Source organism: Erigeron canadensis, chromosome 7, assembly GCF_010389155.1.
Source record: "Erigeron canadensis isolate Cc75 chromosome 7, C_canadensis_v1, whole genome shotgun sequence".
NCBI classification, from domain to species: Eukaryota; Viridiplantae; Streptophyta; class Magnoliopsida; order Asterales; family Asteraceae; genus Erigeron; species Erigeron canadensis.
In genome coordinates, this window is record NC_057767.1 from 2,702,307 (window position 1) to 2,726,694 (window position 24,388).

Below are 24,388 nucleotides of genomic sequence, written 5' to 3' on the forward strand. Positions count from 1 at the left end.
TAAATAATTTTATATAAGAAATGTAAAAAAAATAAAATGTAAAACGCACCAAAATTATAATATAATATTATATATGAAATGTAAAAAGAAATGGAAAGTATCATATAAATAATTTTAGAAAATAAGTATAAGAACTTTACGAGCTAACCCCCTGTTAGAAAAAAGGACCTGATTTGCAGCATTTTTTGTAACTTTCATTAAACATCATAATAGAACTTAACAATCGTGAACTGATGGGGACCATTATTGTAAAAGATTTAACGACAGGGGCTAATATTGCAGAAAAAGAGGGCTACAAGGAAACCAAGTAACGTTTAACTACGTACAACTTAGCTTTTACAAGTTATATATTATATGGGAAATGATTAATCCTCCTAAGCAAATAGCCTAATAAATCTCTTAACTAAGAGATGATGACATGTGGAAAAATCAGGGGACAAGATTAGGAAAGAGAATTAGTGGATACCACATGTTACCTTCTTAATAATTTAAGAGAATTATTAGGCTATTTAGTTAGAAAGATTTATTATTTTCCATATAGATTATATTGACCCGCTCATGTTGGCTTTCATATAGGTCAATTAATTTTATAAGAGATTATAGATATACAATCATAAATTTAAAAAAATAAAAAATTCTTAGATCAGTTTTCCATTCGGTTTTTAATATTTATTGCTAAGTAATCACAATTACATTTTGAGTTTACAATCAATGTTACACCTCGATCTTAGCCACCTTCACCTACGTCTCTCATGGATTCTATACATACTGACCTTATCAACATAATCTATATCTATAATCTCTTGTAAAATGAATTATAAAATGAATTGACGTCTTATTTTAAAAAATTTAAATTTTTTTTTAATATTCCAAAATTTTCCTTAAACAACCGTAACAAATTTATTTAAAATCTTTTATAAAACAAATTGACCTCCTATTATAAGAAATTTAGCATTTTTTTAATATCCTCAAATTACCCTTAAGTAACTCTAACAAATTTATTTAAAATAATTAATTTTTGCACCTTATTATCTTTTGCATTTAATCCTCGACTTATACTTAGAATGATAACCACAGTTAGATGTCTCATCGTCACATCTTATTAAAGTAACTTAAACGGCTTTTATTACCATTACGACATCTCACACGTTATAAACTGTTAACGCTGCAACGCGCGAGCACCCTTCTAATATATTACAAAGCAAATCTCATTTTGAGTTTTAACATTAATTTCTAAATTTTAACATTTAATTTTAAGTTTCAACAATTTAACCAAACCACATTACATCAATAACTTGTACTACTTGTCACCGTCACCGCCGCCGCTGCGCGCCGTCACCGCCGCCACCATGATTATATCTCCGCCACCGCCAACATCACCGCCGCCACCACAACCCGTCACCATCACCACTACCGTTATCACACCGCCATATTGTATGGGCATAACTCTAATCTATTATAAGGTATTTTGGATCATTTTTCATTAGGAAGTGATGTATCTACAACAATTTTTAGCCATTTACAACAATGCGTGCTTTATACAGTTGTACACTGTATAGTATAACATGTACATTTATTGTGAATAGCAAAAAACAGTTGTAGATATATCCCTCCCTTTTTCATTGGTACTTAATTTGACGCTGATCAAGTGCGACTCTCGAGTACGTACATCAAGATAGTGACGTTTTCACTTCAACAATTCTTGACTAACTTCAACGGAAGATCCTTTCAAAAAAAAGATTTTTCCTTTGAAAAAAACTTCAACGGAATATGCTTTGAATTCTTTGCGAAATATGATTTATTCCAAAATAGCTCAACATTTATTGTGATATGATGACATAAATCACCAAAAAGCTTTAATGGTACAAACCACAAAAAAATGGCACCAACGTTAGTAGAGCCATGTTAATTATAAATCAGACCGGCCAAAAGGTAGTTCTAGCCTCTAATGTAACGTGTGTATCTTAATACTCAAATTGGAATTTTTCTTTTTTATTACTAATAATAATATATCGATCCTATCTTTAGACATATTTAAATGTCGACCGATCAAGCTTTTCCAGTGTTGTCGGTACCTTTCCAAGCATATATTTTTTTAAAGTGTGTATAAATTGATAAATTTATTTGTAGTCTTCAAAAGTATGTATGAAAATATGTGAATAAATTGAAATTTTTTTATGTAGGGTAGTTAGTTAACAGTTTATTTGAACAAGCTTACGTACTTGTTGAATGCTTTCATTATTTATAAACACGTAATATTTTCATCTCTCTATATATATATCCCTACAACTCTTACAATTCCAAAACACATAACAATTTTGTAACCATCCAAAAATGACAAACATTACATCGATTTCTAAAAATGTAGAAGAAGGCAAATATGGCAAAATAATGTTCTCGGACGTGATGGTTACGAGGAAGAGAAACCGTCGTGAATGGAGGAATATTGACATCCAAATGCTTGTTGGGATGGTAGTTATTCATCTACTTACACTCTTTGCACCATTTACCTTTACTTGGGGTGCATTTTGGACTGCTGTTTTCATATATCAACTTTACGGCAATTTTGGTATAACAGTCTCATATCATCGTAACCTTGCACACCGAAGTTTCAAGCTGCCTAAGTGGCTCGAGTACCTCTTTGCTTATCTCGGTGTCCTCGCTTTACAGGTTCGTTTAATTAATTAGTTTCTTGCCTATATGGTTAATTATATAAGTATATGTATGTATGTTTACTAAAATAGTTATGCTCATACATACTTTTTATGTATAAATAGAGGGATCCAATATTTTGGGTGAGCATTCATAGATTTCACCATCAATATGTTGATACTGAGAAAGACACACACTCTCCTACCTTCGGATTTTGGTTTAGTCATATTGGTTGGGTCTTAGATAGCGGATACATCATTGAAAAGGTACGTACTTCTCCCATGTTCAATCATGTTTAAAAAAAAAAAATTACCTAGATAAGTACGTGTACGATGATTTTCATGATGTACACTACTGGTTTCTTTTATTTATTTTACTTGTACTACTTGTTATATTGGATTATTGGGTGATGATTAATTAACTCCTAGATATGATTACTAATGAGCTTATTATCTCTATTGCAGTATCAAGAACGGAATAACGTAGAGGATTTAAAGAGCCAGGCATTTTATAGGTTCCTTAAAAAAACCTACGCATTGCATGCATTTGGACATGCAGCTCTCATTTACACTATTGGAGGATTTACCTACTTAGTTTGGATTGTGGTAAGACTCAACTATATATATTTCTAATAATATGTTTAAGTATTTAACATGTTTAAATAAAGTATATTGTAAAAAAAAGAAGAAACCGACAACATTCTCCAAAAAATAATTGTCAGTCGTAGGTCATGTATAATATATTTATATTTATTGCAAGCTAAATATACTGTACATTCCATTGGTTTTATTAAAAATGTCTAATTTTGAATTTCAAAGGTTTTTTCTTTTTACAACTTTAACCAAAAATATATTTGTATGCATTGCATAATACTTTATGAATATTATATAAATACTTTATGAATATTATATGAATTGATCGAAGTTTAAATGTATTTTAATTGGGTATAACTATTATCAATTAATTATTATACAATCCAATTAAAATATTTAAGTTCAAACTTATAATGATAGACTTTATTTAAAACTTATCTGAGGGAGGAACTATTTCTAAAGAATATTACGAGTATGAAACTCTTGATTTTTCCTAATCAATTGCAAATTTAAATCTCGCAAATTAATGATTATAGTTTGATGTGTAAAGTACTCGTATATATTTAAAGATCGAGTTATGAATATAACATTTGCTTATTTCCAACTTTGTATTGGATCGCACATGCAGTAGTTTAATTATACTAGCTAGACGATATATAATCAATCAATTATACGAGTATAATAAAGCATAAAACTCCGTATATTGTAGGGAGTTGCAACAACATTTGGATTACATGGGTCATTCCTCGTAAACTCGGTTTGTCATATATGGGGCAAGCAAGCTTGGAACACCGGTGATCTCTCAAAAAATAACTGGCAAGTTAATTTAGCCAAAAACTTATTCATTAATCATTATTATTATATATTGGTGTCGATCGACAAATATAATCTAAGTGTTTACCTTTTACATGTTATATATATATATATATAGGTTGATTGCATTTTTTACTTTTGGAGAAGGATGGCATAATAATCACCATGCATTTGAGTTTTCGGCCCGACATGGGATGAATTGGTGGCAATATGACTCTGGTTGGTATACCATAAGGTTTCTTGAAATAATTGGGCTAGCCACAAATGTTAAGTTGCCAACTGAGGCTCACAAACTTAAGAAATCGTTTGCGGATAGTAGCAAGCTTAAGTGAGATATATACCCATTCCAATTAAGGCATGAAATAATGTATCTTTAATTAAGTTGTTGTAAGTGTACGTGTCTTGTTAATTGTTTAGGGATATCGCCATCTTTGTAAGCATTCACTATATGTGTACGTGATTTGACTATATGTACTTTTAGTTTGGGCTAAACCTGGAAAAGTGAAAATGTATCAAATAATAACCAAAAATCTATAGTATGTCGAGAAAAGACAATTTATATCTCTGTTTGGGTCCGACCCGACCCTTTTATTACTCTGTTCAGACTCTGTTTGGATTGTTCCTTTCATTTGTTGGTTGGTTTCAATCCACCACAAAGTCAGGCCCAATAATACTATTCTTTGACGCAAAATACGGAGCAAACAAACAAGTAACCCATCTTTTTAAACTTTGATTGGGCCTACTTGTTATATTTTAACAAGACCCTACTTGTTAAGCTGTAAATTTGTTATTTACTTATTTCATAATTAATAGTTACTCATATTTCTTAAACATTTTTTGTTCAAGTAACATCTATATAAATGACCATGTCTCATTGTCTCTTATATACACTAAAAAATTAATAATATTATTATTAAACCATTGAAATTCAAAATCCTAATTTACTCATCAAAATATTAGTATTATTCACTATAACTTATATACACTTAAAACATATATATAAATAATATATTTTATATTCTAATCAACAATTTCAGTTTACATGGTCAAACATATCTATTTTCTATATTATGTAGTTCAGTTTAGTTATACTCTAGCTAATCATAAAATGTAAAATTACTAGCTTAATAACAAGAGTATTGCGCGGACAAATAAAAAAAAAATTATTTTGATATACCAATAAAAACGAAGCATAAGGAAAACAAAACTAAAATAAGTATAATAAATAATGTAACATGTTTTTCGAAATCAAATGTTATTCCCAAAAAATGATACGAGTATATGATTAGATCTTCAAAAGATATGTAATTTTACATTAAGTTTGGCTATTTTTGAGAAACTTGGGATTTAAAAGTCAAAACTTTAATATGATGTCATAAATACAATTACATAGAAAAGATTATTAATAAGAAAAACCCTAAAAATGCCAAATAAGATTTTTTTTCTTTTCTTAAAATAATCATGTGATCAAAATTTTGTTTTATTAATATTATATATTTCTTGATTTACAGTTATAAATAGAAAATGTATAAAAAATATAGCAAATCAAAACGGAAAAAATAATACATGATCAATTTGTATATCATATGAATATTAAGACTAGTTGTTATTAATATAAAGCTGGAATTTATAAAGTACATCTGATAAAGGTTTCTTACTTTTTCGAGGGGTTTAAATTGAGTATTTATTCTACAATTCCGCTTAATAAAGGGGTTTAAATTGAGTATTTATTCTACAATTCCGCTTAATAAAACGTAGAAAACATATGCTTAGAACTCTTAGAACTCTTGATATTCACAAGAACGTTTAGAAAACATTTAAAATATTAGAAACATCCTATCGCTAAGTTGATTTTATTTTTCCCTTTTAGTAAAAACCCCCAAACCCCATAATAATGTCTAACTTTTCTCAAAAGACTTCTCACTGAAATCACAGCAAGTTTAACTAATTAACATATGTTACATAACATTATTCTTTGCACTTATTTAGCATATAGTTGTAGTTTAACGTATTTGAATGATAAACACGCATGAAAGCAAGAAAAGGGTGAAAAAGGAATCATGCGCCGACTCTGCAAAAGTGATGACCAGAAAAAACAAGACTTGAAAAGTAAACATATTTTACATTCCTTCAAAAATTAACCAAAAATGTAAAATTGATAAAAAAGACTACAAAAAAGACAAAAACAACAGGAAAAAAAAGAAAATAAAAAACTTCTTTCTACTCTGCAGGCAGGGCTTTTAGATTAACTGGTGGTGTACCACACCGGGGTATCTCACCGCATCTCCCAGCACTCTTTGTTGCTCTATCTACAATACAAATAAAATAAAAACAGTTTTAGTGATCATATAATTATTTTCTGAATTACATCTCAAAATTAGTAAGAACAAAAAATGCTTAAAATTAACAAATGCCATTTAGTCTAATGGTATTTATTTAAACTGACTGATTAACAATCAGTTGTGGATTTCAAAAAGACGAAAGACTATTTTCAAAAAGACAACTATATAGAGAGACTATTTTCAAAAAGACGAGAAACTTGAGACAAATATTGTCTCATTCTTCAAATAACAATATTATTCATGGAACTTACTTGAAAAAGTTGGTAAAAAAAATAAGATAAGAAACAAGGTAAAGAAAACGAACTTACTTGAAAAAGTTCATGCAACTTATTCTTCAAATAACAATATTCATGTTCAAGTACCTCTAATGCCCTCATGCACCTACACATCCACGCACGTACATTGTTTGTCAAAATATAATTAATTAAATTGCCATATAAATATTTCAACAAACTTAATAATAAGAATATACACATACGCTGATCGGTTATTTTGTTCAACAGCACCACGAAATGCAGCACATACGTTTCGGACCCTTTTGGCACCAATGCTAGAACTGCTTCCCATCAATTGATTTAAATGTATTCCGAGTTTTACGTAATCCCACATTTCTCTTTCCAACCTTCCATTAGCACATTTCAACAACATATATAAAGTTAGACATAGTCAAAAAGATTAAAGAAACGTTAATTAATAGCTACATTTGTATCATTTTAATATTTATCGTATATTAAAATGATAATTATAGATATATATATAGTAACGTTAATTAATCTAGAACACCCTTATTTTATATCAACAACAAATATAAATGGTTTATTGTTGTTGTGTCAAAACGTAAATGTAGGAGAATAATTATTATTATACGAGTAGATATATACTTACAATAAGTTTCTTAGGTTGCGTAGTTGTTTTTCGGACTCGTGAAAGTAGATGGTAATGACTTCGGAAACAAAGTTAGGGGAGGTTTGGTCTTGAAGCTGTTGGAGTTGCAAGAATTGCTCGTCGAGGACACCTTGGTGAAAGAGCAACGAAAGCAAGCGATTCATGTCGGTTCGCAGACGAACTGCACCGAATCCAAGCAGGCACAATGGGACACCCGTTTTTGCCTTTTGGTTTACCCTTAACTAGCTACAAACTTAAATCCACAAGTTTGCTTATAATTTGGTGTGTCTTTTCTGTAGTAGTGTTCGAGGATAAGTAATGAATTATATATACAGGTGGGGTGGTGTTTTCTATTTATATATAGCGTTGAGGACTAAAAGTTCCACTCATGACCGTGACTAATTCTTTTCTTTTAATTTTGTGGTGTAATATTCGAAAATATTTAAAGTTGATCTTTGAATTAATTATTCTATCCATCTTAATTTTAGGAATCGGGCTACATAGCTGGTTATGGTTCATTTACGTTAATCTCTAGTTAAAAAAAAAAGTTATTACAAATACAAATAGAGTGCAGTATAATGTATATAAAACACATTGTGTCAACCGGCAAGAACCGCGCGAATCAAGGAGTGTAGTGATTCACGCGGTTGTCCCAAAGACCTAGTATGTTGTATGAAAATTGAAATTCATATTTTAAGAAGACCTATTTATACTCTCTTATAAAGGAAACTGACACCTTGCTCCTTAAACTTTTAAGAACTTGATATGTCTAATTTATCACCCATCTTAATATATCTCTATCTTCATTTTATACACTGTGATTAAATACGCTTATAAAAATTTCAGACTCTACCTCCCCCTCACACACAATGACACAAAACACATAGCAAAAATCTCATCTCATAATCTGCCCCCTTCCCCTTTCACATCTCACCTCGAAAGTTTTCACAACACTTCGAATGTTGTCTATTTTTGCCGTTATAACACGCGATGACCAATCTACTATTTTTTATAGACGGTCTAAATGTTGTCAATTAATTAAAACATATCTAAATGTTACCATATTTTCATAAAGCCCTGAAAAGTATACTACTTATATATAATCATCATGACTGAGATTTGAATTCATAAAATAATGTTCTCTATTGTCGTTTTTTTCCGAAATTTTGCTGAATATAGATTTATAGCTAAGAGCAAGCATGGTAAACATGATCGATGAAATGAAAATTTATGTGTAAAGCAATCGTTTGTATCAACTTATAAAACGTTATACTCTAAAGAATTGCAACATTGTGTTACTTCTTCGTTTTAATTAGGCGGTACGTCCAGGGACGGCTCCAGCTTGGGGGTAGCGGGGTCAGTTGCCCCCACTCTAATTTTAGTACAATGTAATTTTTCAAAATTTAAATGGTATATTTGTAATTTCTTTGTAAAAGTAAGAAAAAATAAGTATGAAATAGATATAAATGTTACCTTCGTTGTCAACTTGTCATAAACTTATTATTTGGATGTCATTAGTCATCAAACATTAATTTTAAGATAGATTTTTTCATTAAGAGATTAAAAAACCCGAGTTGTTTTTATTTTTAATAGAAAGAATGAAGTATAGTTTAGAGAAAAAACTTTCGTTGTTTGGGTATGTAAATGTGTAGTATATTATAGTGGAGTTGTTTATAGAAAATGTATTTTTTTTAATTTATTATATATATTTATCACAAACAATTAATTATAATTATCATAATGTAGAGAATATATATATATACAAGCTGGTTACAGTATATCTAAAGAAGTATATTTTTTGGGTTTCTTGTATTATATGATTGAATACGTTTTCATTTAATAAGATCTTGTTTGATACGTGTGGTCATTATTTATTAAGAAAAACTAATATTTTTAAATATGCATATTAAACCTGGTGTACGTCTATTATGACAAATAACTTTTAATTTTGCCTCCTCGTAAAAAATATGACAAATAACTTTTAATTTTGCCCCCTCGCAAAAAGTTTCCTAACTCCGTCCCTGAGTACGTCTACACTTTTGGTCTATTATATATAAGGATTAAAGCACATATTCTCTATCATTTATATAAAGCAATAACATCATGATATATATACTAAACATAATTACAAAATGACTCAAACATCATGTCTATTACAATAATTATTATATATGATGAATGATATACACCTTTTATTATATATATGATATGAATGATATACACCTTTTTTCCTAGAAAAAAGTTACTAACTTTTCTTTTTGATTTGCCCAAGAACCTCCTTATTTTAAGTTTTAATTCAAATCTGCTGATGCGTACCAATTTTTTTCGTTTGATCCATGTTCAAGAATGGTACATTTCATTAATAACACACAAGTGTAACTAACTTTTATGAATAAACTGATCGAGAGAAGAGAAAAGGTAGAACAAAATTCTCTTACCAATCATTTTAAACACAAAGTTGATTTTATTGATGAATTACAATTGTTTTAGTCGTTGGTTATAGTGTAAAAAGTATAGAGATAAAAAAATGAAAGAGAATTAGAAAATTGTATTATATAAAATGAGAAAATGTTACATAAAGTGGTATATCAAATTTTTGTTTTTTTTTTCTAACGGCAAAAATGATATGAGTATTTGTTAATTAAACAAAACAAGCTAACAAGATGCTAGATGTTTGATAGATATAATTATAGCTAGAGATACAACACTAAAACACGTGATGAACTTTTTATTGAGAGAATAAAGAAAAACTATAAATAACTTATAAGATATTGCTACAACACATATATATTGTCATCAAAAATGAATAGTTTTTAGATTCAAAATTAAAGAAATCAAAAAATAATTTTTCTTTGTTTTGTTTGACCGGGGAAAGTCATAAAAAGTATGTTTTAAGAAAAAAAGTTCACGTTTTATTTTTTATTTTTATTTTTAAACAACGAGTTACTTGTTATTAGTTAGCAATTAGCATTCAAGAATCAAGACACCACAGTGACATTCAATTGGGCAGTATGCAAAGCTCGAATCACGCATGCCTGAAATGAAACTTAGGACTCTCAAAAACCCCATAACAATCCACTCCTACAAATATAGGAAGTGAGATTTGAATCCTGGTGGATTTTTTTAAGGTCAACGACCTTACCAATGAGTCACCAACCTATTGGCTCACATTTTATTTTTTGCAACAACATTTTGTCGCCATAAATATATTGTGACACTTGAATCTTAATTTCACGACTACATTTGTTGTGGAAAAAACCTTTTTCATGATAGCAACAAACATAAAAATTTATATACGCTTTTTTAGAGGGTACAAGATAAATTGTGTCATATATATTTATCTTGGTGAATGTAGCACATCAAATTGGATTTTACCGTATAAATCAGCTCATATTAACAGTAGTGGTACCATATGAGGAAAAAAAAGATTTGAAAATTTAGATTTTGTTATGTACTTTTAGATTTTTATGAATTCTTAAAATATTCTTATAAATTTTAATATTTTGACCCCTTTCGTATTTACTTTTTACGAATGTTTAAGTTTGCCTCTTATGTAATTTTTTTAGTACCACCTCTACATATAGTGAGCTTCAATGATGTTACTGATTATTAGATATGTAACTTTATAAAGGTTATTTTGTTTAAAAGTAATTACAGGATGGTGAACCATGTTTTGGCTCATTATAACGACCTAACCGTGCTTTGCTCGTGTTCGGTTCCAACTTTATGAAACTGGTAATTCTTGAAATCAAGAGTTTTTGTGAGTATACCAACTTAATGATTATCAGTTAATATATGGGTGAAGGAATATGTGTCTATCATATATCTAAGTTTGGGTATAAAACTTTTCATATGTCATTTTTTTAAATTATAAAATTTACAGGTGCCATGTAATTTGTTTATTTTATAACAAATATTAAAAAATTGATATGTTAGAGGATCTATAGCTAAACTTGAGTACATGATAGCCACATATTTATTTTAACTTAATATATATATGGGGGAAGTGAGTATAGGGTTGTCCCTCATCTAAGCTTAGATGAAGAACCCCTCACAATTTGGTTTTTTAATCCATAAATATCATGGGGCCCCATCATTTGTTTAAAATACATATATTATTAAAATATTTGTGTGTGAGTTCTCCATCTAAGCTTAGATGAGGAACAACCTCATACTCACTTTTCCATATATATATATATATATATATAGGTATATATATATATATAGGTTTCTCTAACATGACAAGGCACATGTTTAAAAAATTAAATAAGTTACAACTTTTATAAATAAAGAAAAATTCACAAAGAAATTCTTCAATTCAATTAAAGATATAAAATCTAGAAAACCGTCACAATATTTTGGAAATCGGTGGAGCTCCTTTCCATCCCTCCCCCATACGGCATCGAACTATTCATCAAGATTATTCAAAATTATGCCGATGTCCGACATTATTAGTCTCTTTTGTTTCTAGTGAGTTGATTGATGGCCCATACTATTTTTTGTGGTTGTTTTTGTTTATTTGTGTTTTTTTTTTTTCGTTTTACAGTCGCGTATATATATATATATGTATATATAAATTGCAGAAGAGAGAAAGAGAGGGGGGGGGGGGTGATTCCCTCAAGTTAATTCCCCAACTTGAATCAAGTTGGAAAAATCTTGACCTTTGATTTTTATCTTAGGGTCAAGATTACCATAATATGACTAGTCATGTTAGAAGTAATTTAAGGGAATTCCTTCTCAAGAGAAAGTCACATGGAAAACTGTGAGAAGAGAAAGTCAATTAGTACACCCACTTAGAATTATTTTAAATTGAATTTTCAATTTAAACCCTAAATTATTACCATGTTTACAATTTAGTTACGTTAGTTTTATGTTTTTTTAGGTTAGTTTTATACAATTATGTTTAGGAAAATGATTAATCAACCTAAATCATATGCCTAAAAATCAACCTAAACTTTAAGAATTTGACATGTGGATTTTACTAATTCTCTTTCCTAATCTTGCTCCCTAATTTTTCCACATGCCATCATCTTACTATTAGGCATATCTTTAGGCATACCAATTAAGTTGATTTATCATTATCCTTATGTTTAACATAATATAAAGTTTTATCTTTTTTAAATATATTATTTATCTTATCTATACTATATTATCAAGCAAAAAAGGTTTAAACTTTCAACTTTCAATTTCAACAATGTACACATGATAATGCATGATGTACCACACATCAATGCCCCATAACTTTCAACTTTCATTTTCATTTCTCTCTTCAAATCCCAGTCACTCATTTTTTCCTTTCTCCTCCATAAATTATTTTATTCCTCTAATTCATTCAAAATCATTTATCTCAAAAACTGTAAATCGATAAATTATAAAATATTTATGGTTGTTCTTAAAATTTCATACTCTTTCACTAGAGATGTCATTTGATATACTTTCGATGAATTTTTAAATCCAAGGGCGGATCCCGTACGGCTAAAGCATTTGGCTATCACACTCTATAACCTATTACACTTTATTACCTATCATCCCCACCATCTCACTGCCGCAACGCGCGGGTACTTACTCTCGTTGAATAAAAAAACAATTGTTTAAAAACTAATTTATATGATTTATAAGAATAAATAAATAATAAAAAAATTATGTTTTACGTTCTGCATGTTTTTGCAACCATAACGGCACAAAACTAATAAATTGATAAAAACTGATGTATTATTTATGTGGCTTTCTGAATGGTTTTGCATAGATCTATCATACCGGATGTTATGATGTTTGGTTTGTTTACAAAATCTAATAGTGTCATATGGCTAAAGAAGTACTTAAAAATATGCATTATTCATTCAATTGTTATGTTATGATGACACATCTTTATGTCTACAATTTAAACACATTAAATATTTTTCAAATAAGTAATATGGTAGATATATTTTTATAGCGTAAATTATAAAAGTGAAGTGGTTGGTATGTATTTGTGAATAAATAATTGGAATGGTGGAAGCAAACTAAGCATGATTAGTAAAGAGAATGTTAGTAAAATCGAGAAGAATGTTGGCCATAAACCAAACATTCCAAAATAAAATACAAATAGGTCTAGTGAGCACCCAAGGGGCTAGGCTTAATATGGTCTGGGTGCAGAGCAGTGGTACTTCAGGAATAAAACCTGGCTGGGGTCTTTGGCAGCGGTGGGTGCGCGTGCATATATCGGCAGGGTGCGACAATACCCTGCAGCTTAGCCGCTAATGTCACTTCCAGTATATAGTCACATAACCCATACCATAAAGTGGCCAACACCTGCTCCATGCCACTCAGCAACCTTTCCAACATATATATACTTAATTAACTCTATATTTGTAGGGATGAGAATATAAGACTGATATTTTAGTTTAGGTGTGGAACACTTATATATTTTTTTTTAATCTAAAAATCATGGGGGCCTATTCATTTATTCATTAAACAAGAAATAATAAAATATTAGTATAATAGGTTCGCTCAAACTTTTAGCATATCAAATATCTATTTCTTTAAAACTAATATCACATTAAGTTATGTCACTTTACTATTATTAAGAATTTGAAAAATTTAATAAATAAATAAATATAACACGCAATGTCATTTTCTACAGTTTTAGGTTTCAATACTTCGACGGTGTATATAACAAACATTTGGTTTAATAAAAGTATATAATGTTCACGGGAAATTGTGATAATCACTTTAGGTATTAATCAATTTTGTACATTAGAGTTCTAAAAGAAAAAAAAAATTATATAAAAAGAAGTGGACATCGAGAGTGTGCGGTTTAGTAAAGTAACTTTTCGTGCAATTATTTTATTAGCATTGGTTTGGCAAGAAGCATGAGTTTATTTTTCTTTGTAACAAGCCCATGCTTGCTTACTCTAGGCATTACCTTATCTAGTTAACCTTTTTTATTACTCCAATTTCTTCAATTTTACTTTACACATTGATTCAATCAAAAGTTTGTGGTTGAGGGTTTTTTAAAAATTGATATTTATAATATGCTTATAATCCAATAATTACTCAAATAATGGAGTATATGAGGTCATTACCTCATCATTTAACTACGGGTTTAACATGATAGGTACATTGTTGGACTAAATATTATTTTCCATGTAAGAAAATTTGTAGGCATAATTGCATAAATTGTTGGACTAAATATTATTTTCCATGTATAAAACTTATGGAATCGAGATCTTAACTTGGTTTTAACATGATAGGGACATTTTAAAATTTTGTGAAAAGAAATAAAATTATTCTTTATACAATAATACGAAGACACCGACCTAAATATTTTAAATAAGTTTGATATATCTTGATCTAAGGTAATGGATGGTCGACTTATTAGAGGCCCCCGAATATGTCATACGATAAGAGAGGTAAGCCGCAATGAGGTAAGCCGCAATGAGGTAAGCCGCAATTAATAAGACATTGACACTGGCCGGGGATTTAAACCCATGAACTCCGTTTTTATTTTCCTAGGAAATTAAACCAAACCTAAAATTTTGGTTTTGAGAAATCCAAAACCCAAGTAGGCAGTTTTTTGTTTGGTTCAGCTTTTGGGGTAAATGTGGCTGCCTTTACAACTTTTTGTTTATTTATTTGGTTTATGGAGTAGCGTTTCAATAATAATTACCTAACAAAAATCAATAAACAATTATTCATACTTGTCACACCCCGCCAAATCATTTTGACGAGTTATGACTACAAAGGATCATAACACAAATTGTACAAGAGAACGACCACTAAACGTGTCGTTTTTATTCATTAATACCAACGTTTCAAGACATAACCTTACAATAAAGTAACTAGGGAATATATAAGAGTTCTTATTTATTATCTAGTACATGACTCTTGAATACTTGAGATTCCTACTCCACTCCATGAAATTCCATAACACTAGTTTCCTGAGAAATACATGCTAAAACGTCAACATAAAGTTGGTGAGTCATAGGTTTATCATATCAACATAGTTTATGGATCACAAGGTTTTTATATACATAATATATATAATACTATAGTACTGAGCTTCTAATACCGAAGCTTAACGATGTTACATTTACCCCATGCGTAGTACTTTCATCCTCAAGTACTATGAATCAAATATCATGCACCCGTTTGATCATGCCGATCAAGTTAGCGCTACTAACTCGGGTGGGGGTGTCAAACCCAATAGATCTATTCACAAATATTCGCGCTTAAGTCCATAATTGACGGTATTGAAATAGGGGATTTAATAGGATGAAAAACAACTCAGGCAATATATAGTAATAAAGTACTTGTGTCCAATCTTAAAATAAATAAAAGTGCATGTATTCTCACCAAAAAAAAATAAAATATTTAAAAGGGACTATGAACTCACCTTAGCTTGATATCGAGAAAATGGTGATTCGAAGTTGAGTATTCCGGAATTATGTGTGTCCTAAATAAATCATGTGATTTTATAAGTCAAAAGGTCACTTAAATTCTATCCGTTTTACATTACTGTCCATATTACCAACACCAAGTTTATTTATTTGTAAAACTCAAAATCTAAATTATAGTATGAATCAAGAAACCCATAATACTAGTATAGTCAGAAGGTTTTCATTATTTTAGTTATTCTTCATATGTAGGCCTATATGCCAATAATCACTATATATTCAAAATTAGAATCTCCTGATGAACTCATATTAGTAGTGTCTATACAAATAAACCCCATGTGAATAATCCATCAGCAAGTTTGATAAGAGCACTATATTATCTTATTACATAGTAATAACAGTGGGATCAGTTTTAATTTGTTAGTGTCTCTAAAACTCGAAGTTTGAATTTAAACATAAGTCGAGATATCCATAATTATTGAATAGGCATGAGATCGTCGTTATATAATTTTGTTCGTATTGATATATTAACCTTTCATGTCTCTAAACTTGGACCTCCTGAGACATTTGCACTTGATCATATACATGTTCACTAGTAGGTCATGTAAGCAAAAGTCTCTCATCTATGGTTTCTTAAGTCAATCAATTTATTTAACATGTGTAACATTATTTGGCCAGGTATATATAACTAATATGTGGGCTTAAGCATGTAGTCTTTTAGGTCCTCCCCTGTCCATGTTCATTACTTAAGGTCATTTGAATTATGCTTATAAGATTAGAACACTAATTAGCATTTCATGTTTAGAATCCATTTCTCCTGAAGTTTACTCATAGCATTGACAAAGCGATATCGTGACAAGAGTTTTTAGAATCGTTACATCGGTGAGCAGGGCCAAAAGACTTACAGCAACAGGAATCGAGAAGCGTAGGGATAATTCTAAGATGAAACGAGCTCCTGAGTTACGGTGACTGAAAACGCGTGATAGAGAGCTAGCAGAAACGTTTGGTGACTCAAGACTAGAACCCAAAATAGCAACGAAGCTCAAAAAATGACAACCGCGGCTAACTGAAAGTCATGGTCATAGTGTTTATGATGTTATGGTGAGATGAGCTATATTTTTCTGGTTTGAGAACAGGGGTAAAACAGGGAGGGTAAGGTGGAGTTTAAGTATTATAAATGATTGTTTAGCAATGGTGTTTTTGGTGCATTTGAGCTGGAGAATGGGATGATTATTTATAAGAGGATTAGAGCCGATCAGGAGAGTGATGAGGAATGTGTTGAACTGGTTTTATTGGTGATTCAAGAAAGGTGTCTCCTGGGTGGAAGAGTCCTGTAAACATGGTGCCTCCTTGTAACCGATCGACTTAAAGAAACAATGGGAAATGGGGTGCTTTATCTTGTAACGTGTATATGATCAATAGAATATTTTGGTTAGTATAAGAAGGAAGAGATGTCAAGAATATAATCTGACAAGATGGAGACTATTGGTAAAAAGATAATCTGGCTGTCATGTTTAGAAAACTCATGTGTTCTACTTGTTATTTGTCGTATTGTATTTTGAACCTTTCCTTGTTTTTGCTATAATTGGGCTCTTTTATATACTGGTGTTGATGGTGTAATGAATGAACTTGTAAAATCTTAGATTCTCATTCATGTTGCTATTGATGATATATATTCTATCATGTATCTTGAATTTTTGATTTAACTGTTTGATGATTGACATAAGGGTTGAGTAAAAGTACCAAAAGTCATAATTTTGTTCATAAGAAATTGTCACTATTTTTACAAGTGATATGATAGTCAATCAAACTATATATTGCTCTAAATAAAATATAGTTTCCAAAAGATTTACTTAACATTTGGTATTTTCTTTTAGTATTCAGTAAAATAAAATCTTATCATACCATATTTAACTAATTAGAATATAATCTAGAATAGATATTGACTTGGAAATTTGACGATTGCTACAATATTAGTTTGATTTTCGGACTTCCATATAGAATTTTCGTATGGTGTTTTTAAAACACTAGAAACAGCCTTGCTCATGATTAAGCTCAATGGGATGGTTGTATTAAGGTGGACGGAATGAAGAGATATAAAAAAAGGTATTTTGAAATATCTTAAGTGAACATATTTCATCAAGGTAAGTACCTCAAGGAGGGAAAGAAAATATCTTGATATAAAGGAATTTTTGTCATTTTTATATTTTTTTTTAATTGAAAAAAAAGGTGTGAAATGGGGAAATGAAACAGGGAAAGGTTGCATGAGAGAGTATAACTGTTTGATGCATAGGAAAAGATAAATTATAAGAAATAGATAGTTTGTAATGAAAAAAGAGAAAGATTTAATGAGAAATACTATCATTGTTTGGTTGCATTAGGTAATAGAAATGGTAACAGAGAGGTGAAAATTCTTTTCATTTTATATTAGTCGAAGACAACAAAAATGATAACGGAGAGGTGAAAATGATTTTCATTCTTTTCATTTTATATTAATCGAAGACAATATGTGCTACTTTGGGCCTTGGGCCTGTATTTCGGTTGTGGTTGGGCATGCAATTACTTGTAGATTGGTAACTACTTATTCAGTGATTTAACATGTCAATAGTACTATACTAGGGAATGATGGATTGTCTCGTTGGAAGTTGTCATTTGAATTGTTTGCAATTTAGCATGTAGTCTTTTTTATAGAGTTAATTTTTAATTTGATAGATTAAATTGGATAGTTATCAGCAGGGGCAGCCCAATAGTGCACTTGGGCTAGGCGATAGCCTGAGGCCCCCGCCCCCATGTAGACAAGATCCCAAAATTTTAAGGTTATTAGGCTAGGATTATTATGTTATTGGGCTTTTTTGTAATATAAAACATTCTGTGCTTAAACTAGAAGGCACCACAAATCCACAATCAGCCGTCCTAAAAATATTTTTGGATACGGGGTGGTCTTAAAATATTGGAGGATGATAAAAAGAGACTTGAAATCGCAAACACACACATAGCATTGAAAACTTAATCTTGATCCTTCACATCTTTAACAACGAATAAATTAAAATCGCAAACACACACATAGCATTGAAAACTTAATTATGATGATTTAAAATTAATGATCGACACCATCATTTTAATGATCGACACCATCGCCTTTGCATCCAAACACTTCACGGCGGCTATGAGCGATGATAAGAAGTGTGTAGTTATCTGAGCATGAGTCAAGCTAGTTCCGAAATCAAAGAATGAAGTGATGAGTCGATCATTTGAACTTGTTAAGAGAAACAAATGACCTTTTAAGTTTGTGAGCTTCGGTTGGCAACTTAACATTGGTGGCTAACCCCAATACTTCAAGCAACCTTATAAAATACCAACCAAGGTCAATTTGCCACCACTCTAACCCATGTCGAGCTGAATATTCAAATGCATGATGATTGTTATGCCATCCTTCACCAAAAGTAAGAAGTGCCACCCACCTATACATATACATATATCACATTAATTAGTTAAGTACGTATGTACTACATATATATTTCTTAAGTTGTTTAATTTTCACGGCAAACTTGACTTGAGTGACATTTTCTCTTCATATACATATCTTCAATTCAATTCCAGAGGAATTCAAATAATTCATTTAGTGGAGGTGTGTACCAATTATTCTTGGAGAGATCACCGGTGTTCCAAGCTTGATATCCCCATATGTGACAAGCTGAATTCACTAACCACGTCACATGGTAACCCCATGTGGTGAAAACACCCTACACATATATATTATACATACATATAATCATGTTACATATCTATACAATGAATTCTAATCAAACGTGCATTCTATTAGACTGGGAAGGTAGTTAATCAAAAACTTACCACAATCCATACAAAGTAGGTGAATCCACCAAAAGTGTAAATAAGGGCCATGTATGCAAATAAATGGTATGCATAAGTTCTTCTAAGGAACCTATAGAATGCTTGACTCTTTAAATCCTCTACATTGTTACGTTCTTGATACTGAAATCATATATGTACATGTACATAATCCAATTAAACAAGAAAAATATGATACAATAATAATTAGGCAAATTAATTAAATGACCTTTATTTTATTTTTCATAATGTTAACTACTGAACACAAAGTACCTTTTCTATAATGTAGCCGGTATCAAAGAGCCAGCCCATATGACTAAACCAGAACCCAAATGTTGGAGAGTGTGGATCTTTCTCTGTTTCGACGTATTGATGATGAAATCTATGAATGCTCACCCAAAATATTGGATCCCTCTAAATGCAAATATACAATTTTATTCAGAAGCAGGTTAATTAATTAATTATTTAGTATGTATAGAGTAGTTTAATTCTAATAGAAAGAAAAATGCACCTGGCAAGCTAGGACTCCAAGATAAGCAAAAATGTACTCGAGCCACTTGGGCAGCTTGAGACTGCGGTGAGATAGATTACGGTGATATGAGATAGTTATACCAAATATCCCCATTAACACGTATGCGCAGAAGGCAGTCCAAAATGCCTTCCAAGTGAACGTAAAGGGTGCAAAACACGCAAGAATATGAAAGCTTAGAATCCCCATACCCATCTTAACGTCTATGTCCCTCCATTTGCGTCCCCAGAAGTGGTTTCTCTTCCTAGTTTGCACCACATCAGAGAACAATATTTTGCCATTTCTTGACATAGTCATCAGGGGTTTTTTTTTGCATATGAATGAGTATATGAAGTGGGTATATATAAACTAATAAACATGCATCTATTTGGCTTTTAGTGCTAATTAATAGCTTATTTTGTGTGTACCTTTATGTATACATATAAATGAAGTGTGTATATGAGTTGATGCTTTTGTATGATTTGAGGTACACTAATTTGCAAGGTAAGGGTTTATGGAGATTTAGAGAGGCTAGCTTGTTGAAACAAATGTGCAATGAAGTCTAACAAGAAAATTAACTTTGGTTCTTTTATCTTTAAAATAGTGTACTAGGTATGTACAATTGTATTGCAACTTCGTAGACTTTCGATTTTATATAAGGGATTTGGCTAACTTAACATTAAGTATATAGATATATATTGAACTAAGATCTTTTGTTTATTACTAGACTTATGCTCGCGCAATGCGTGGTAATGGGGTTAGTGATCGCGGAGGTGATGGTGGGGGCGGCAGTGGGGATAATGATGGGGACGACGATGGTAGTGAATGTAAAAAAATTGATGTTAAAGGTGGTATTATAGTTATATTAAGTGTTGGGGGATCTATACTGTAAATTATTTTATTAAGGGTATTATAGATATATTAGATGGAGATGTTTAAATTAGTGAATAAAGAAAATAGGTATTTTTGGTTTTTGAAAGGTAAAAAGTTTAAATAAAAAAAAGATGGTTTATTTTATTAGATATTAGATATAGATATAGATTATGAGATATATATTACCTAACTAATACACTCAAATAAACGTCCTGCATGAGTTTACACGGAGAGGTTTACTTTAATTTTTCCATATATTTAACACTTGAATCATAAAACATGCATCTTTAATTATCTTTTATTGAATGATAAATAATTGACGAAATGATCAGTTATAAAAGTTAGGTGGTTTAAAAATAAGAAAGTTAAAGAAATAATTGTACTGATCATTTAACATCTTCTTCTGAATAGCATGACCTCCTTACAATATCAGTCTTGTGTGGATTGCTTTCATTATATTGCTACATTGATTAATGGAATTTGATCTGCATCCACTTCTTTTAATTCAAGTGGAAAGAGTTCCATCCGAATACTTGTATAGCTCATAAATTCATTTGGATTAAGTTTTTTTCTCCCTTTCCTTTCTGAATAAATTACTGGCAACCAACTCAATCAATATTGTGCATGTTCAGAATTCATCCAAGCCAATTATTCAACCCCTTAATTTTAAATAAATCATATCTTAATTGCATCTAAAATGTCCCAATGATATTAACTTAAATCATCAACTTAACATATTGTTAGATTAATCATTACTATACAACTGCCTTAACTATACCCCAACGAATTGTCTAATGATCTTCAATTAGATAATGCATGTAAGCTTTTTTACAATTGTACTATTGAGCAAAATCATAATGAAGCAAAAACTGTACATCTAAAAAGTGCCCATAGACTGGTGCATTGACCAACAAATAGTACAATATTTTTAATTAATGATTACGACGTGACTTGAAGTTGAAAAGATTGAGTACATCCATAACATGGCATCCGTTATATTCATTCATGTAAGTACACTATATTTGTACCACTCATTTATTAGATATATATTTGCTTTTATCAGTTGTTCAACTCCAAAAAAGAACATCATGTTTAAACTATTTCGTGTAACAATTTAAGACTAGAGGCTAGCTAGAGAAATTAAAAGTTCTTCTGGCCATAGATATTTGGATTTAAATTTACATGTTTAGACTTCAATCTTGATTTGTTTTATTGTCTGTGAAAAGTGAATTATTGATGAATGGTGCTATACTGGATTAAGATCCTCTAAAGTTGCTTTCAACTTTACTAGTAAAGTTGGAAGCATCTTGACCTTTGGATTGAAATTTAAAAATTATGTTTGAATCTTGACCCTTGATTTTAATCCAACGGTTAAAATCACCAACTTTATTAATAAAATTATAAATAACTTTAGAAGATTTCAATCCCTGTTATATTAAAAAATATCATCATCACTAGTGAGTGGGCATGTAAAGATAAAAGTTGAGTTTAATTGAGAATTAATGTTGAAATTAGAGTTAAATCAATGCTTTAGGTATGTCTGTGTGTGAAAAAGGAGATTGAAAATGATATATATTTACATGAAGCATATGATTAATGGAAAAGACTTGTTTATATTTGTAAAGTCAAGAGATTTTTATACAAGAGTTTTGTATTTACATCTACTCCTTGAATTATATAATAAGTATAGAATGTAATCTAGAATACAACTTAATATTTTTAGTTCGAATAGAAAACCCTTTAGGCCCATGTACTATATTGGTATATCAAAAGTGTATACCATCCTCACACATTGATCAAAAAATATAGTCTTATCTAATGAGTAGCTCATTATACAAAGGTTATGTGTTCTACGTAACAGTATTTACAGCTCCTTATGCTTACCCATACTAGTAGTAGAAAATGCTCGAATTAGATATACATACGCCTTTCCACACCACCACATGGTCCATTTAGGTACCTACAGGAGGATCCGCCTTTACCAAACAGTCTTCCCCACCCCCATTACGCGCTATGTACTGCGATATAGATCTAAACCCTTTCTTGGGAAACAACTTATGGGTCTTTTCATTTGTCTTTAACAAGTTTCGAACCTATAACTTTACTAGATGTCCACAAAAATACAACAATATATCGACCAACTAAACCATGAAACAATATATGAATCAAACATGATCGGAGAGCCAATGAAGTACGTTTTCATGTTCTAGCAAATCTAATTATACTCGATATTTGGTTGTGGAAAATCTAAAACTTAGATGCGCTGTTTTTTTAGTTTGATTTAGTATTTAGGTTAATTTTTTACAGCCTTTTCGATTTTTTCATTATTATTTTGGTTTTTGCTCACCTTTAATAGGTAGCATTTCTCTAATTATAATAGAAATCAATAAACAAATAATTGATATTTCTTTTTTGGCTTCTATATATGTTCGTTTTTCATTTTTGGACTTCCATTGAAAGTGGATGCGTTTTCTTATGTGGTGTTTCTGAAAAGTAGCCTTGCGTAAAGGTGCAAGAAAAACCCGATTAACGGAACCGACCCGATTTTTAACCGGTAACCGAAACCGGATGGTAACCGGAATAGTAAAAACCGATTATAGGTTACCAGAAACCGTCGGTAACCGATTATTTTTTTCAAAACCAAAATCGATTATTATTCTGTCAACCTATAACCGGTTAACCGATTAATCACATATTATATACATATTATATATATGGGGGAAATGAATATGAGGCTGTTAGGCATCTAAGTTGGGTGAAAAACCCCTCACATACTTTTTTTAAACCATAAAAATCATGGTGGCCAACATTAATTCAAAATATTAAAATATTGGTATGTGAGGGTTTTTTACCTAAGTTGGGTGTATAACAACCTCATACTCACTTTTTTGTTTCTCTCTCTCTCTCTCCATATATATATATGGATGAGAATATGAGACTGTTAGACACCTAAGTTTGGTGAAAACCCTCACATATCTTTTTTTAAACCATAAAAATCATGGGGCCCATACATTTGTTCAAAATATTAAAAAGTTAGTATGTGAGAGGTTTTTCACCCAAGTTGGGTGCATAACAGTCTCATACTCATTTTTATAGAATAGAAAGAATCTTTATAAAATGTAAATATTTTTTAAAAAATAAATATTTAAAAAATATTAAAAAGTTTTTTAAAAATTATAATTTATTACTAAATAATAGTCATTAGAAATATTAATTTTTATTAAATAATACTAATTGATAAAGTATAGTTTTATAGCCTAAAATATTAATTATAAGGGTAAATTACAAAAATGGTACATGAAGTATAATAAAAATTACAGATTTCATACCTGTACTTGGGGCAATTAACAGCACAACTAACGGATGTTAGGTCCAGGTATGGTCCGAGTGGAAAAATGGTAAGTTTGGGTATGACGGACGTAAATAATAAACCATGGGTATGATTTGTGCAATATGATGGATAGTTTAGGTACCACTTTTGTAATTAACCCTATTATA

The 24,388-nt window shown here is 30.4% G+C and overlaps 3 protein-coding genes across 3 annotated transcripts; 1 reads left to right on the forward strand and 2 right to left on the reverse strand.

The window, feature by feature from the left end:
* Nucleotides 1-2,334: 2,334 nt before the first annotated feature.
* LOC122608431 (palmitoyl-monogalactosyldiacylglycerol delta-7 desaturase, chloroplastic-like) lies at nucleotides 2,335-4,390 on the forward strand. Its single transcript, XM_043781540.1, has 5 exons — nucleotides 2,335-2,670; nucleotides 2,778-2,918; nucleotides 3,117-3,257; nucleotides 3,955-4,061; nucleotides 4,177-4,390. Exons 1-5 carry the CDS (start codon nucleotides 2,335-2,337, stop codon nucleotides 4,388-4,390), a joined length of 939 nt encoding a protein of 312 aa, XP_043637475.1.
* Nucleotides 4,391-6,298: 1,908 nt separating this feature from the next.
* On the reverse strand, nucleotides 6,299-7,503 carry LOC122607212 (pseudo histidine-containing phosphotransfer protein 6). The gene is made up of 4 exons (XM_043780142.1): nucleotides 7,286-7,503; nucleotides 6,879-7,022; nucleotides 6,709-6,781; nucleotides 6,299-6,367 (listed from the first exon to the last, which is right to left on the reverse strand). Exons 1-4 carry the CDS (start codon nucleotides 7,447-7,449, stop codon nucleotides 6,299-6,301), a joined length of 450 nt encoding a protein of 149 aa, XP_043636077.1. The 5' UTR covers nucleotides 7,450-7,503.
* An 11,404-nt stretch (nucleotides 7,504-18,907) lies between these two features.
* On the reverse strand, nucleotides 18,908-20,329 carry LOC122607213 (palmitoyl-monogalactosyldiacylglycerol delta-7 desaturase, chloroplastic-like). The gene is made up of 5 exons (XM_043780143.1): nucleotides 20,021-20,329; nucleotides 19,783-19,923; nucleotides 19,513-19,653; nucleotides 19,297-19,403; nucleotides 18,908-19,121 (listed from the first exon to the last, which is right to left on the reverse strand). Exons 1-5 carry the CDS (start codon nucleotides 20,327-20,329, stop codon nucleotides 18,908-18,910), a joined length of 912 nt encoding a protein of 303 aa, XP_043636078.1.
* Nucleotides 20,330-24,388: the final 4,059 nt, after the last annotated feature.